Below are 17870 nucleotides of genomic sequence, written 5' to 3' on the forward strand. Positions count from 1 at the left end.
AAGTACCTATGGAAAATTTGGTTTGTCTATGTGTACATTCTACATTCTATGAAGTTAGGAACAAAGGTCACATATATGAGTGTGTGACCACTGTGGAAGAAGCTCGGTTAGATAATGATAAACAATTCCATTGATTAAACAAGGTACAACTAGGAGCAGTTCATCTCCCCAAAATGGAGTTTCATTTGATATATGGGTTTTTGTTCTAATTATTCAGTAGCAAACCATATGGCTCCCTTCCTGGCTTTCTTGAGAGAGAGTGGAGCCTGCCCTTGCTACAGCTCACATACCTCCAGACTAGCTTTTAAAAACCATAGGGCTTGTAGATGCAGTTTTCAGAGTCTAATTTGAAGTCATGTTAGCAAATGAGTGAGAGGCACAAAGAGAACCTTAACAGAAGAGATGCGATGCCTGTTCTCTATATTAATCAGTCAATGTGGAAGTAGAAAAACTATCTATTCAATTTCATCTCTTTTAAATACAAAGAACTAAGAATGAAAGCAACAGCAACACTTAACTACACCATCTCATGTGAGTGAACCAGGTTAACAGTCTGATCTGTACCCTCTGAATTGCTGTCTCAAGCAAAAACTTTCCAAAAGCAAGAGCTCTTCCTTTATTTCCTGCTGCTGCCTCACCATGATCTCACATGATCTCAAACCACATTTGACTGCATTTGTTGAGATTCATCACGGTACTTTACTGCAGGGCTCTTGCCTGCCTGCCTCTCTCACTGGTGGTCTATATGGTAACAACCTTTAGAATTAGCAGAATTAGGAGTTGGTACTCAGCACCCATACATAAGCTGCTATTTCTCTAGTCAGAAAGAAAGATTGTATTTGGCCATCAAAACAAATTGGCCAGAAAGCTTAAAAATATTCCTCCCCAAAGAAATCTGAGACCAAACAAGTGTTGGTTGCAAGACGTGACTAAGCAATGCAAATGCAACAAGAGGAAACAGTACCAAATTTCACAAATAGTCATTGTTGCATATAAACTGTTTGTTAAAGGTAATGCTTATTACCTTTTTCTATGGTAAATTCTGTTTTCCAGGTAGATTCCATACTTCCATCTGTAGATACTGCACCATTTTTTTCAGCTGCAGGCTTGAATGTCTGCAGTATGAGTTAGTGTTTATGGTCAAATATGACACATGTACATTGTATTTCCTGCAGTCTATCATTTTAAAAGCATTTACTAAATTATGTGAAACAGGAAAAAGAAATAACATACTCAACCAGTTATTCTGCTTTCCTGCTCATGTTTGCTGTTCTTCATGAGAAAGGAACAAAAGTGTGTTTTCCTCACCTCTACCCTTCCAGGACTTGTGTACATCTATGGGGAAGCTGCCTAAATCAGGGGATTTCCAGAGATCCACTGAGCTTTCTCCTTCTCCTAGTAGCAAAACTCCCTTCTGCAGCCTCTGGCTGACTGTTGCTACAGCTGTGCAGAAGCAGCTGTGAAGAGGCTTTAGGGTAATTCTACTTGGAGAAATATTAACTATTGATTGGATTTCTAAAGCAAAATCCTTGAGGTCATGCCCTGCTAAGTGACTGCTCCCTTTTTTCCCTCCCCTTCTCCCTCCCTCTCTTTCTCTCCAGTTGGTCTTTTATATCTTGTATAAGGGCAGTGGTGCAGATTTGTGATGGTGCCACAAGGTCCTGAGGGAAGGAGGAATTCTCTTTAGCCCGTGTCATTTGTGTCTGTGCCTCTCTGGCTGGATGCCACAGTTTTGAATTCCCTTTTTCCTGGAGAAACGGTGGGGATGGAGCTCACCACTAAGTTAAATAGACCTTTTTGTTCATCCAAAAGCAACTGGATTTGGTGGGGACAATGGACACCGCACCTTTTTTGCATGAGCTGAATGTTCCAGAAAGTCTTATCTTTGTACCAGGAATGCTTCTACCCTTTTTTTTTCCTGTTCCAAATTGATACTTACCAAAAAACTTAAGGATGAAATCTTGCTTAGCTGTAGTTGATTTTAGTTGATGAAGAACTACTGAATTCCTAGAATGTTTTTATGTTTGCTCATGAATCATACTCATAGGTGTTTCTAATTCTGCGTGCCCTTTAGTTTAAGCATGCATATAGGTTTTTGAGAAGATAAGATCCTCTCAGAAGAGCAAGCACTTGGGTTTACTTACTTTAGAATAACTTATTTTTTCCCCATGGCATTCTTGTAAAGGAGTGTGGAAGTAGGTATTTAGGTTTGATTTTGGTTTGGTTTTCAGTCGGGCCTGACTCCAATCCATGTTGCTGCCTTCATGGGACACGTAAATATTGTATCGCAGCTAATGCATCATGGAGCATCACCCAATGCTACCAATGTGGTGAGTAACAGGTTTCCTTTCAGCATGGCAGAACTGTGCACACATTATAATATCTGGGAGCAGCACTGTTGTGAAGCGCCTAATTCTGGTGTTTGCCATTCACCTCTATAGCAGTCATGGCTCCTACTGGAGTCACGGGAAAGTGCAGCCTGCTGACTCCTACTTGGGAGATGCTTGACAGGTTGAGGAACCCTCAAAAGAGGCTGACCTTAAGCAGACTCTATTCTCTTTATTTTCTGAAGTAAAGAATGAGAACATACTGTAGCTTCTCGTATGTAATTTTTGAGATGTGTACTTGACTGTTGAGCACTGTTTTCCCAGGACCCCAGGGGCCTACCATTTAAGGAAATTTCTGCTGTTATCAACAGATTGCAGCAGATTGTTGGGACATATTGCCTCTATCCATACAGCCATACAAGTGCGCTTTTCTACTGGATGTGCATTGTGTGCCCCAAGGCTCCCAGGGCATGTATAAAAACTGAAGTAATTGTTAGATGGATATTTGAAAGTTGGAAAATGCGAAGAAAGTAGAAGCTTGTTGATTCTTCTTAACAGTTTGGCCTCAAAACCTTCCTTTGACCTTCCATACACAGGTGCAGTTAGAAGACAATCTTTTATTAAAGTCTTAATTTGCTAATTCTATTAGGTTATATAAAAATGCAACACCATTTGTAAATTAGCAGGTGTTTGTACTTAAAGGCATACTGATTCCCAAAAATGTAGAAAGCAGTTTCCCTCCTGAATTTATTCTGGTTTCCTTGGATTTGTCTTTCATTAAGTCCATGAACCCTTCGATTAACGTACTCGGTAATTATTTTTTTTTTTTCCTCTTCTCATCTCAGTGCTTGTCAGATAACAAATGATAGTAGGGGCATAGGGCATAGCAGGAGGAAAGCCAAATATATGTGTATCTGAATATACAAAATCTGAAATAAATTTTTTGTTTGACTAAATTAGGCTCTATTTAAATGGATGTCATTTTTAACGCTGTTAGTAAAATGCTAGTAAATACAAAAATTGCACTGTCTCTTTTCAGCAAAAGACTAGTGACAAAGGCACTATTGTGTTGGGAAACTGACCCTGAAATAAACTGCTTTGTAGCATATAGCTAAGAGGTCAAATATTGACTTAATCTCCCATCTTGCTCACAGACAACTATTACAAAATATTCCAGTGGAGATTATTCTGAACTGGGTTACCAGTATTTTTGTATTTATGAAACATGTTGGGGTTTGTTTTTCCCGCAGTGTGTTTTTAATGATATTTTGTTTTTGCTGCTGCGTGTTAGAGAGGAGAAACGGCGCTGCACATGGCTGCCAGAGCTGGCCAAACAGAGGTCGTTCGATACCTGGTACAAAATGGAGCTCAGGTGGAGGCTAAAGCTAAGGTAAGGTGGTGGTCCGGGTGTAATAACCCTAGATTATCTATATTTAACAAAGCAAGGAATCACGTTCATCTTGCATGTGTCTTTAGGAAGAGAAAAGGAAATGAAGCCAAGGGCCTTGGTGTAATGACAACTGATATTTTGTTATGTACTCTCTTACTGTAGTCATGAGTGATCTGTATGTAAGAGAGAAGGCAGGAGATGTCAATGAAACTATGCCCGTTTTTTTTGTCAACTTTTAATATAACTATTATGTGCTTGAAGAGTTTTGTTTTGGGGTGGGAAGCGAGGAGAGGGAGGAATGCCTCAAATCTGCTTTTATTTCTGCAAAACTGTAAACCCTATGCTGCTGGTGTCTCCTGTCATGTCCCTAAAGCATCAGCCTGTATGCATTCAAAAGTAGTTGTACTTCTGAACACCTCCTAAAGTAAGGGGGCACAGTAAGGGGAGGTAGCATAGGGCTGGAAAGAAGGAACAGACCCTATAGAAACAATTGCAATTGAGGAAGATAAGGGGGAAGGAAAAAGAAACGGTCAAGAGCCGCTGAAGAAACATACAAAATTATGGAAATAAAAGAGTTCCAGGAAACAGATGGGGAAGGAGATAAAAGGGTGCAATAAATAGCAGTCTTAATAGGTAAAACCAGGAAAACTTTTTTTTTTAATTCAAATAGTGATTAAATTAATACAATTTCAAATAAATCTATTTTTCACTGTGAAATTATCATCTGTGAGTTGGCTCACAAATAAACTTTCTAGTAAGAATATCTACTTATAAGAAACTCTGACTAAATATTTATAGCAGATACATTTCATATCTGCAAGCAGTCTGACAACAGAAGTGAATCATGTGGTCTGTAAATCTCCAAAGACAGCCTTGAAAGTGAACAGCTAGTGCTCAGAAGCAGTCATGCAAATATTTTCTAAATAATTTCACACAATTAATTTATGCAAACTGCCATTGCCTGTGATCAATTTGTTATCATAAAGAACAACTAAATGCAAGTAATAGATTATATACCAGTGCTAACATGAGCCATCAGAAAGTTGTGGGAAACAGGCATAAACTTGAAACATTTAAGAACCATAAAGGCTTTCCACCAGTCAGAGGAGAATTTCCCTGCAGAGGAGCAGCATTCACATCCTGACACTCTCTCATCCTAAATCCCAAAGGTGTAAAATCACTGTTGTAGGATGGGCATGGGCAGAACTCTCCCTAGCAGAGAGCACCCCAGAACTGCTCTGCTGCAGGACGTGGGGTAGCAGTGCTCAAAAGGTAGGAAATTCAGCAGGGAAAAATGGGGAGAGAAAGATGTTTGAATAGATTTATGAGGAACAGGAAAAAAGAAAGTCACAGGCTTTGTTGGCTGTACTGTTGCGATAGTGTACTTAATCCAAAGATCGTACAACTGAGAATGGGGAGGACAAAAATACAAAACCAAATAATGAATAAGGAAGAAATTATCTATTAGACACTCAGAACAAGGTCACAAACAACCACAATATTTTCACTGAAGGAAAATACATAATGAGTCTCATGACAGGGCAACCCCTATATTTAGAACTATTAGGATTATTGTGTTCTTAATAAGCAGCGAGAAAACAACAGTGAATTTCAGCACCATGCTTTATCTTCAATTACATCCACGTAAAGTTATCTGCAAAATACCAAACAAATCTTCACCAGTAAAAAGTGTAAAATATGACACTTAATGCAAGTTACTAGGTAATAATATGCTGAGCAGCTCAGGTCATCCCAAACAACTGACTGAGTTGTTAAATGTTGCTGAGAATCATAAAAGAGATCAAGATGTGAGGAATAGAGCTATGCATTCACTGCGTTTTAAGAAAGGTCTCAAATTCAACAGGAAACTTAATGCATCTTAGTGGCAAAGCAAAGTGAGGCAAATCCAGATTAAGAAAAGTGATCAGTTTATTTACTGTTATGGATTATGCACCTGTCTGGAATATTTTGTGATGCATCAATAAAGCAGAGTATACCTTTTAAATATGAGCACAATATACCTTTTTTATATGACAAAGAGAAAGCCAGTGTGCAATATTCACTAGGTAAGATGACAGTAGAATTAATGCTCGTCTGCAATTTTGAAAAACAATAGAATCTGAGCAAATATTTTCTGTCAAAATATGAGCCTTAGTTTTCTTATGTAGAACTGTGTCGTTTCCTTTATGTTTAGGATGACCAAACGCCGCTGCACATTTCTGCTCGGCTGGGAAAAGCAGATATAGTACAGCAGCTGCTACAGCAAGGAGCATCTCCAAATGCAGCTACAACGTCTGGCTATACGCCCCTGCATCTTTCTGCCCGAGAAGGACATGAAGATGTAGCTTCTGTTCTTTTGGATCATGGTGCATCTTTATCTATCATTACCAAGGTAAGGGAGTTGCAAAAGTGATAGCCTCAATAGTAAAATATACCTGTAGCAAGTGCTACTTGTGAATTAAATGCTGCAAGAGTCATAGACACATACAAATAATGTAAGAATGAACTACATTTTGTTAAAAGGATACAAAGCTTCATGCTTTTGCCTCGGAGCCTGATGTATAACATATCCCAGTGAACAGACATGCCTTTTCTTGGAATGAAAGGAATGCAGGGCAGAAATTCTTGACAGGAGTTGATAAGCTGTTACCCAGCCTTGTCCTTGGGCCTTTGGTGGTGTGAAGAAAGGAACTGATTCTTCCCTTTTTACAGTTATTTTAATGTAGATAGGGCTTTGCCTTGCAAGGGAGGGCCTCCAGACCTGCCAGGGCAGTTCGGAAGCTGCAGACTTGCTGCCTGTACTCAGGACTATGTAAGGGGATGGATGGAAACAGCAGTATCCTTGTAGATCAGAGACAAACCTTACCCTGAAAAAGAGTGCACAAGGCTGCTATATAACTGCTTTCTCTTACAGAAAGGATTTACTCCTCTACATGTGGCTGCAAAATATGGGAAAATTGAGGTAGCCAATCTCCTGCTTCAGAAGAATGCATCTCCTGATGCTGCTGGAAAGGTAGGACAGAAGAAGCCACTGCCACTTGCACAGCAAATATCTAAATGTGCATAACATTCTAATAATATCCTTCTACCTACTTACCATCACACTAGTATCCACAGCCTGGGTTTAACTGGAACAGGTTTCATGTAATATTCTGGTCCCTGTTGGGGCTGCCAAGAGTCAGCAAAATCTTGGCAAAAGTGACTTTTGTTTGTCATTAACTGACAACAAAATTATGTCCTCTCTGTACCCACGCAGGGGAATGGAGACAAACCATTCCCCTACCTTCCTGCCCAGACTATTTACAGTCCTTATCAGAGCATTCAGGCAGCTGGCTCTGCTCCCCCAGGTCTCATGACAGGGGGAAAAGCCCAGTAGGACCTCAAGCTTTTTAAACCAGCCCAGCTTGGATTTTTGCAGATCCAAGGGACGGTTTACTTATCCACTGCAGTAAAAGATAAACATTGCTGAGGGTGTGACCTCAGCATCAAAATTCCTTACCTGCTCTGTCCTGGGGGCAGCACAGATATGTGCTTCTCTGTTCATCTTCCCTGGGAAAAGTGAAAAGGGCTTTCACAGCTCAGTAAGGATTTTCAAATCTCTGTTTTATTTTTTGGTCCTAAAGTTATCAAAGACTCTGGATACATGAATGAATAACAAATGGGTTTTTTTCACCTTATCTACTCCAATTTTCCAAAATCTTAAGTTTTCCCTGGAGAGGGTCTGTAACAGCACTTGTTTGTTCTGCATGTGTTTTTAGAGCGGTTTAACACCACTGCATGTAGCTGCACACTACGATAATCAAAAAGTGGCACTCCTACTGTTGGACCAGGGAGCTTCACCGCACGCATCTGCCAAGGTACAAGTACTGGCCACTCTGGGGGAACAATAGCTAGGCTTTTTGTGTTACTTTATTCCCTGTCTGCCTCTGTTCTTTCTAGACTGTATATGCTTGCAATTACAGGGGGCTCAGTGACCTTGTTTATTAATGTCTCACAACCACATAAAGCTGTTAGAATAATTCTGCAGGTGAATAAAATAGCAGTAAAAAAGCAAATATAGATGTAGAAACAAATTAAATCTCTAGTTTCAATAAAGTTCAGTCTCGGCAAATACTGAGCCTTGCTTTCACTTGTCTGGTCTCCTTAGTACCTTCTCCAAGCCAGCCAACTTTATATCATTGCATCTTAACATCTGTGCAGGGCAATCTTGGAGTTAATGCCTTGCTAAACAGGGGTAGTTCTCCTGTATGGTGCCACAGGATGACTTCTGAGGTGTGAGATGTTGCTCAGTACAATGTACATAATTATTAAGGTACTTCACAATACTTCTACCACAGTGTAAATGGACTGGTGAGAAAATAAAACAACTAGCCACAGCCCTGCTGTGATTGCAATTTAATGTAGGCAAGACAACACATAGTGTAAGATTTCAGGGGATGTGAAAGAGTAAATATTTAAATGTATTCTAGTTCTGAGTAGAAGAAATAATATAGAGAAGCTTAGAGTGTCTATATCTTTTGTGGAACCCAGTTTTAAGTATGGATCAATAATTGATAGTTGGACAGCAACAATAAGTAAAACAGGGTGGAAGCATATGTAGGTTCAAGTGGGGTAAGTGCAGTGTAAATACCCCATCTGAAACAACCCAGTTACGTTCCTCAAATCACTGCAAAAAACCACTGTGGAAAAGGGAGAGCTAGTGGAAAAGCCAGTATCACAGACAGACCGCTAGCTCTCCTTGATTGCCTTCCCCTCACACATGGCTGAATGCAGCCATAACACTAGAGGCCTTCTGCATGGCTGAAGAAGAGGATGGAGTCTGTCATACATGGTAGGTCCCAGAGCTTATAGTGCAAAAGAGAGGAAAGTTAAATAAACATGGATAGCCAGCAGCAACAGCACAGTCTAAAATCAATGATGTCGATAGTGACAATCTGCCAGAGCAGTGCCCCAGGAGGTGAACCGGAGTGATCTCCGATCTTTTACTACTGCAACACAGCACTCTTCAATGCCACTATGGGGAAGAAAGGGCCTTCTGAAGGGGATGAGAAGACACTGACCCAGTTTTCACCGAAAGAAACTGCCAGTGGAAGCTGTGCATCCTGTAGGGACAGGGATTGCAGCAGCCACTGCCAAGGGCTTGGGAAGTCCAAACCAGGGTGGAAGCACTATAGACTATGGTATAATATTACACAAACTCATGTGTCAGGTCACCTTAGCTTCCCCATCTGTAACAGAACAGCTTTGCAGCTGCCACTTCAGGCCTTCAAGTGCCAGCTGTAAGTCTTCCTAAAAGAAAGCATTTGTTAGTATTCTGCAGCAAGTGAGCCACAGCAACACTGAGTAGAGCGTCGATACTAAATAAAATTAACAGTACCATGTTTGTTGCTTTAGGCACCCACTGTGCAGTCATCTGAAAGATGATGTTGGTAACAGCAGATGATTCCCCACTTCTTTTGTAAATGTGGTCTAATAAATAAACGTGTTATGTTATATCTCATCACTGGCTCCACAGTTTCATCAGCAGTTGCTATTTCTGTGACACTCCTGTCTTTAACACTGATCTTAGGACTGGCTCATTAGCCTGGCCCAGCAGCATTTGCCTTGAAGAGTGATCAGTGAAAGGGTATGGGAAGTGGCCATGTCAGAGTACAGTTCTGTGATACAAACAGTTATTCTGATTAACCATTCTTCTTTTTTATAGGCCAAAATTAGGCTTGTGCCTAACTTTAATTTGGCATCCACTTTACAATGCTTCTCTTCCTCTCCTCCCCAGCCTCCAAAGCCTCAGTTTTTCTCTGTCCCTTCATCTTTAACCTTCTTCCCTTTTTACCTCTTTTCCCTGGCAGCCAGAATAACCTAATACTCTTCCTTCCAAACTTCTCTGTTCCCTTCTGCATCTATGCATAGTGGCACAGGACAGCTCTTATCATGAGGAGAAGATGCAGACTGAGACTGAGCTGAATTTCAGCTTTTATTTTTCAGCTCTCATTTTGCCTTCTGTTGGCAACCTGCTGCTTTCCGTTCCACTGAAAGCAATGTATGCCCTTTTCCAAGGAAAAGGCTTGAAAACTGCATTTATTATTATACAAAATATACATGAGTTCCATTTAAAATGCACAGTTTAGCATATATGCAGGATTTAGCACGTAGTATTTAGGATTTAGTAGGTGCTCATGCGGTGATGGCTGTTTTGCATGTCAGTATCGTGCAGGAAGTCTAAGGGGGAGGATTGTGTTTGTTTTTCCTGAAGCATTTTATCTTCAAAGTGAAAATTCAGTGGCCGTATACTTCTCTTGTTAATTGTGGCACTGTGTTTCCTGGGTGTCGTTTTGACATATCTTAGTATCTAAGGTCTGAAATGAATCTGGATCGAATTTTGAAGGTTACAGAACCTTTTCCACGTGGAGTTAGTGCTGTGCATGTCTCTCACTTCCAGATTACTATTAAAGCTCTCTTGTAACCATTTCTGTGCCCCAGTGTATTTATTCTTTGCTCCTACCTGCATCGCCCTGCATCTGTTGTGACCTGCCTTCCCGTATAATCCAGCCCTGCTGCCCCACAGGGTGCAGGGAGGAGCCAAGCCAGGTGAATGCTTTGTGCCTTTAGATAGATTTTATTGGGCTGTGTAATCTGAGATGCACATGCTACTTTTGATTCCATATGCAATGGTTTATGCAGCTAGGGTCTCTTGCCCCTGACCTTCTTCCTTAGTCACATGCATACATGTGCACGTTTGCTATTTGCTTTAAAATTTACATTTCTGCAAGACACAAAGTTCTTGATTAAACAGGCATCGCAAACTGTACCAAAAGCTTGTCATACCTTAGTCAGTTTTAGTATTTGCATGCTAATCAGTTATTCTTTATATCTATTTATCTATTTTCTGCCAAATCCATCCTTTTTTAGAATTATAAAATTTTATCATGCAATAGATACTGCATTTTTATTTGTAGTAGTGGGCTCACTAGGTACACATATTGGAAGGAATAAAAAATAAAGAATGCAAGACTCTAAAGTTATATGCTTTAATTTTCCCTTGATCTGAACGAAAAGAGCCTGTTAGTAAGGTTAGGGTAAATGCTGCAAGAAAGGCCATATTTCGTGTACATAATGCTTTCATTCACACTGGGAAATGGGGAAGAAAAAAAAAAACCCAAACAATAACAGCTGTTCTGAGTTATGAACACACATCCTGCTCTTCTGTTTGTTAAAGACTTTATGTACATTTAAGGAAAAGTAGCAAAAGTCTGTGAAATGAAACTCAAATTCCTATTGCTATAGGTTGTACTCTTCTGAACAGATATTTTTTTTTTCCAAATTTGAACGTTTCTTTCAGAATCCTCCTATTTGTAGTGGTACTTTCAAAAACGGATTGCTTAAAGCTCTGATACGCTCATTTGTACAACTAGTTAATATTGTATTTGACTATGTTTGACAGAATTGTTAGAACTAATGACTGACTTTCATAGAGTCGGGTAGGTACAGGAAAGCGATTTATCACATTGTTTAGTGAGTAGCTTGCAATGAAGTGCTTTCTGTTGACAGAACGGCTATACGCCACTGCACATAGCTGCCAAGAAAAACCAGATGGACATAGCAACTACACTGCTGGAATATGGTGCTGATGCCAATGCTGTAACCAGACAGGGTATTGCCCCTGTACATCTTGCCTCTCAGGACGGCCACGTGGACATGGTGTCATTGCTTCTTACTAGAAATGCTAATGTAAATCTCAGCAACAAGGTAAGTGTTCCCCGTTTGGTGCTAAGGCAATAAACAAATGTGGTGATGAGAAGGGTAGAGGCCTGGAAGTAAATTTTGTCCGCTGTGATTCTGCAGGTTTTGAAAACCGCTGCAGCTGTTTGAGTACACATCATTTCTTCTAACAAAGAGAGCAGCATGCAGCATGCCATGTCACATTGAATTAACTGTATTTTGTAGTACCCAAGTTTTGATGATATAGCACATGCTGCAGGGGAATTTATTAATCCGTCTCCCTTCCTTCCACGTTACGCTAGTCTACCAAAACATGCCCAGAGAGAAAATGCCTTTCTCCCCCCAGCAGTTAGTGGGGTTGGCGCATCATTTATGAGCCTCTAGATATATGCCTCCCCATTAAGCAATGGTAACAACTAACTTGTTAAGGGAAGCTGATTTTTTTTTTAATGGGATAATAACAGCAAGGTTGTCTAAGATTTTGTTCTTTAATATAAGTGATTCTTCCTCCCCAGGGGATGTTCCTCAGAGCACAGTGACTTTCGGTGTAATTTCTCCTGGGGGCAGGAAAGGGAAGTTGGTAGATTTTAGTTTCTATATGTATGAATTTATAGGCTATTAAGTCTGCTCTATAGTAATGTTTCTAGCAAATGTGCAGCCTTAATTCTTTAAATGCCCCACTAGACATCAGAAATATTGTAAAGTGCAGTTTCAGTATGGATTTATGTGGCTAAAGTAGAAAGGCAAGAGGCAAATTTTTCATGGAAAGTATTTCTTAATCTCAGCAGGTAGAAAGACTCTGTGTTCTCTGAGGCTGTGGGTGATGCTGCACAGGGCTGCTGTGTTTTCCTGTTTCTAACTTTACAGTTTGGTTATTTTTGGGCCCTCCTTCCGGAATCTCTCCCCCCCCCCCCCCCCCCCCCCCCCCCAGTCTCAATCAAGTGTGTGGGCTTATGCAGAGCAGGATGTACTTTGTATCCCCACAGGGCGATTTGCCATGTACACGTTCTGTATCACATTGGCTATCGTGGTTTTGCTGCTAAGGCTAATACAGAGAGCATGTTTGCAGCTGCTTGGTATTTTGATTCAGTCCCACCAGAGGTTAATTACCTGCAAGATCCTTCAATCTGTTACTGTTCAGTTGTAATCTCTAGTTTCTCATTATGCTGATAACACCACCTTTTGAAAATAGTTCCCCTGTACTCACTTAGGAATGCACGTTTCCTCTGAGCTCAGCACCTATATTTGAAGCCAGATATTTAAAGCACACTAACTTTTGAGTTTTGCAATGGGACTAAAAAGAGCATTTGTTTTCTTCAGGATCCACAGAATGGTAGGGAGCTGAATACTCAGAGCCGCAGTGTGGGCACTGAGCACTTATTAAATCTTTTTATAAGGTTTGGCCCATAATATCCAGGCTCCATTAGGTAATTTACAGTTAGTTACTGTTATATATTTGTGTAATGTGACCCACCTAAGCTGCGTTGTCATCAGGATCGCATGTTTGAGTGCAGTACAGTGGGACGCTCTCAGCAGTTACTGCCTTTGGTAGCGAGTCCACTGTGGACATGAGTTTGGGTTCAAGGGTAGGAAACTTAGCAAGTGTTTCTGCCTGATGTGCCAGCTGCTGCCACCCGCTCTTCAGTCACCGGTGCTAAAGGCAGTAGGAACAGGAGGAGAGAAAAAGACCTGTAATTTGCAAGTAAAGGATATTCTTTCTCGTTCCTAACAACATCCCCTCAGCAAATTCTCTCTTCTGCCCCTTTTACCTGAGGTCATTTATGTGACAGAAAGTTGCATAGCTTTCTGAGGTTTTAAGGATTTTAGATCTCAAGTTTCAGATAAGAAAAGTAATGAGCTATCCAAAAGGTAAGACTGTCAGTACACGTCATCTAGCCAAGTCTGTATACTCACTGGGCAGAGAGAAATGGGCCTGATCTCAGAGAAATGTAGTTTTATCTTTTCTGTTTGTGTTTGAAAATGATCAAGTAGAGGAGTAAAAGGTAAGGATAAATCTGAGTGAATGTTACTTCTAGAAAACTTGTAGAAGTGTAAACAAAAATTCAATATTTCTTTTAAAATCTTACTCATTCTAAGGAAGTGAATTAGTCAGGAGGTAAAAAAATACTATGTGACTTTTTCTTAAAGTACTATCATTTGCTATCCTACATTGAACACTGCATGAAGAAATGTTCCTTGTGAAAAGAAACATTATCTTCCCGGCTTTCAAATTGTACCTCCTTGCAAATAAACAAATGTGATTAGGAAGCACATTACACAGTGAAAATGGAATGTATAATTCCTTTAAATTCAGTACGATGTTTTGGGTCTTATTGATACCTGAATTTGCATTTTAGTATTCATGTGCCTCCTCTGAAGATTGTTACTTGTTGCTTCTAATTTACAGAGTGGACTGACGCCACTCCACCTGGCTGCTCAAGAGGATAGAGTCAATGTAGCAGAGGTTCTTGTTAACCAAGGAGCTGCTGTTGATGCACAGACGAAGGTACAACCACCACTGTAAACATGTATTATTTCCTTGCAGAGAGGCATGAGCCTGTAGACTGGCCTAGTAATCAATTTGGGGTGAAACTGAAATAACAGCAGAGAAATATTCCTTGTAAGAAATTATTATAGAATATATTCTGAAAACTAAAGATATGTAAACTTGAATGTTTAGTGTTATGGTCAGTCTTTGAGCAGTAAGCTTATTTCTTGCCAAACATTTAGATCAACATAGATTTAGATTGTATCCTACTATGAAGGTAAGTGGGATTGATCTGTTTTTTATGTAAGGAAGGTAAGTGGGATTGATCTGTTTTTTATGTAAGGAAACTTTCAGAAAAGCTTGCGCTCTCTCTACAGAGAATCATATAATCTTTCACCATATGTATACTCTCATCTGCTTTTGGTATTTTTTACACGTTGCACATACTTTCCATTCAGCTGACAGTAGAAATAAAACACAGGAGAACTGTTACTTAAAACATCTGTATTTACAGCAAGAGAAACAATATGAATGCAATGTAGGCATTCCTGGTTATTAAGTGGTTAATACTTTTTCCCATGGCTTGAGACTTTATGAAATGAAGTAGACTCCTTTCCCTGAGCTGACACTAAAATAGCCATCCATAGACGTGATTCTGCAAGTAAAGCCATTGTTCATTTGTAAAGATTACCCCTACCCTACTACCCCTACTCCTACAGCTTGACTCAGCCTTCATGACTGGATGCCTCTGAATTTCTAAGCTGCTTTGTTTTGCAAAGCATAGTGAGGTGAGATATTTCATCATATGGGTACATTCTAGGGAACTGACTTTTTCTGGTGTCCCAAATTCAGACTAGACCATTGTTCTCCTGATGGTAAACATTAACCTGTTAGGTTGTCAGTAAATACCGCTCTACTCTATCTTCAAAAATAATATTAGAGATGAAACATTTAACTCGTGAGGACAAATTTGAAATTTGTTATCACAGTTTTCTAATATGAAAGACATATACGCAGTGGTGGTCCATTTCAAATTTACTTGCCTAAAAGTAGTTTTGCCTAAAGTAAATATTTGGACTCCTAAATAAGAGACCTGACTTTCCAAGGTGCTTGGGGATGCTTTTGAGACCCCAAGCAATGACACCTCCCACTTCACAAGTATTGGTTTTAAGACCGATGTCACGAGCAAATTCCAAGAGCCTGCGTACAAATGGTTTTATGCTCACTAACAGTGTATATGGTGCTCAGAATTTAATGACAATGATCTCAGTGTTGATTACACTTACATTCTTCATGCCTGGTCTAGATCTCAGAGTCATTTCTTCAGCTGAATAAGAAATCAGTTATGATCAAATACTTGGACTGTAGCTGATCAAATCAGCTAAATGAACCAAGTCTCACAGTCTGACCTACACCCTTTGTGCAGAGTAGCAGCTTTCACAACTTGCTGCTAGGTGTGTGCCACAAGTTAGGTGCTCTGCTTGCATCCCAGAAATGTCCAGGTGTGTCAGACTGTCCAGCAATATTATTCTATTGTCACACTGACGTCTCAGAAAGGGCTGAATCCATCATCAACTCTGGCTGCAGCTCAGCTGATTATAATCTGTGGCAGAGGGAAAAGTCATTGTTATGTGATTTTTCTACTGTGTAATTCCAACTGTACTGGCTGCTGATTTCAATGACGTTATTCTGACATGAAACTGAAATAGTTCTGCTGAAATTCCAGGAGCTTCTCCAGCTTTATACTTTTGTAACATATTCTCAGCCTATATTTTACAGATTAATCAGTCTGGGTTCTTATCATCTGCTAAATCATCCAGTAGCAGATGAGATCTGCCCTGGTTTGTTCTTTGCACAATTTCCTCAGATGTATACGGTTGCCTTTCTGGAGATAGTTCCTACCTGGTTTTGGTTTCTGTAGCAAGACATTGCAGAACATGCTCTTTTAACTTGGTCAGAGCTGAATCACCTCCTAGCCTGTACAACTTGTCTGTGAGTGTTTGCCTTTCTCCCACTCTTCTCTGCCCTGCAAATAGTAAGTAGTCTAAGGAGACATTCACATTGACAGGTGCAAGCAGTCACGTGTCCCCTTTGCCTGCTCTCCAATATCTGAATAGGATCCAGTTGTAGACTAGTAGCCTTTTAGTCACATTAGCATGGTGGAAAAGTCTGAGATACTGTCACAGCTGAGAGGCAGGGCATGTTTGTTGGGTCTCAGGGCCAGCCTGGCACAGTTGCACAAGGTCTGTACTGAACTTTAAGCCTGGCAGGGTGGCAATGTGGTGGAGCAGGCATGTGACTGTAGAGACACACAGCAAAGGGGCTTCAGTTTCTCATACAGAGATCTCCTCTGGGTGGAGCTGAATTTCTTGATTGCGTCTCTGGAAATTGAACTAGTCAGTAGGTAAAACCATGGACAGAGAAAAAAATGCTGTAATATTTGACTGTCTGCAGCATGAATCCTGTCATCCGTAATAGTCATATCATTAAAAAAAAAAAACCAACAGTAAGTCCCTTGTTCACCTTCATTCCTCAGTTATATATGTAACTAGTGCAAGTAAAGAATAGTTTCCCAGCACACATTTGCTTCCATGGGACTGCTCCATAGTTGTCAAGAAGTGGGGCAGGGACTTATAGGTCAGGCAAAGTCACAGTATTTAAGCAGAACTACTTTGTGGTGTAACAAATTACCTGTCTGGGAAAATGTGCATTATTAATCCTATAGGCCCCTGGGGTGAAGGACACCCGCAACGGCTTGTCCTCCTGCCTACCATGCTAATTTGCCCTCTCTGCTGTAGGGGACTGTCTGCTCCTTAGGAAGAAAGTGCCCACATGCCTTGTGTTAGAGTGGAGTGAGCTTGATGCTTATTCACTGGCGGCTTCTGCAGAGTCCTGTCTGCTGGGTTTGTGCAGCGGTGAGCCCTCCAGGCTCCACACAGTCGGCCACACGGAGGTCTGCCAGATACCCACTCACTGTGTTATAAGAAATGTGCCAATGCAGTACCATGTATTTTAGCACGGAATAGTTTCTAGATAAACTGATGATCACCTTGAGTTCCTAAGGAAAGAGCTGAGAAGCTCTGAACTTCTACGATGAAGGAAAAGTGTTATGCTGTACGAACTACGATACCTTAACCTCATGTTCTATGCAGGTGAAGTTTAGATGACTGGCTTGTAAAATAGCAGCCCTGTAGTTACAAGCTCTCTTGTTTAGATGGATTAACTGTTCTATGGGAATAAAAGGTCTGTGCAAGCTGCCTCTAAAACCAGAGGCACTGGGGAGCAAGATACAGCAACAGCTGAGTTGGCTTCAGAAGCACTGTTGCTATGCTTGCATGTTTGCATGATATCGTCCAGCATGTCCAGTTCAGATTCATTACTTCATTACAGTGGCAGGGATGTGGCCATCCATGCCTTTAAAAGTCAGTGAAGCTGCACAGCTTAGAGCAGCATTATATTGGGGATCCCTGCTACCAGCAGCCTCACCACTAACCTTCTGTTTTCTTCTCTCCATTTCACATCCATATGCTTTTGTTACCTCAGTTATAGTGGTCTAGATGACTATTCAGTAGGGGTTTTTTCTTTGTTTTTTCTTTGTTTAGATTCTTTCCTTATCATATTACTCATTTTCCCAGGTTAAGTAAGCATCGGTTATGTCACTCCAGCACAGTATCTGTCAGTAGAGGGAGAACACTTAATATCTTAGCAGGTCATTCAACTTCTTGGGTAGGGACCAATGAGCTATCATCTTCCACCTCTGGTACATGTTCTTTAATCATCATTTATATATAACTTACGCTCCCTGCAAAAACATCTAGAGTTTGCAATTCTGACACATGGGAGTTCTTACTCCTGCTCAGGTTCTGAGGGCCACACATGATTGGGGTTTTTCAGGTGACTAGAGGAGAAGATTGGGAAGAAACACATTTTGTATCTTGACGCTATA

The 17870-nt window shown here is 40.5% G+C and overlaps 1 protein-coding gene across 1 annotated transcript in view; it reads left to right on the forward strand.

The window, feature by feature from the left end:
- ANK3 (ankyrin 3) overlaps positions 1-17870 on the forward strand; it is a 213764-nt gene that overhangs the window by 101689 nt on the left and 94205 nt on the right. Inside the window, exons 12-18 of the mRNA XM_072869693.1 lie at positions 2232-2330; positions 3619-3717; positions 5912-6109; positions 6632-6730; positions 7476-7574; positions 11266-11463; positions 13844-13942. Of these exons, the coding sequence (XP_072725794.1) occupies positions 2232-2330; positions 3619-3717; positions 5912-6109; positions 6632-6730; positions 7476-7574; positions 11266-11463; positions 13844-13942 (891 nt within the window). The remainder of the gene's footprint in view (positions 1-2231; positions 2331-3618; positions 3718-5911; positions 6110-6631; positions 6731-7475; positions 7575-11265; positions 11464-13843; positions 13943-17870) is intronic.

Source organism: Ciconia boyciana, chromosome 8 (assembly GCF_034638445.1).
Source record: "Ciconia boyciana chromosome 8, ASM3463844v1, whole genome shotgun sequence".
In the NCBI taxonomy this organism is placed as follows: domain Eukaryota; kingdom Metazoa; phylum Chordata; class Aves; order Ciconiiformes; family Ciconiidae; genus Ciconia; species Ciconia boyciana.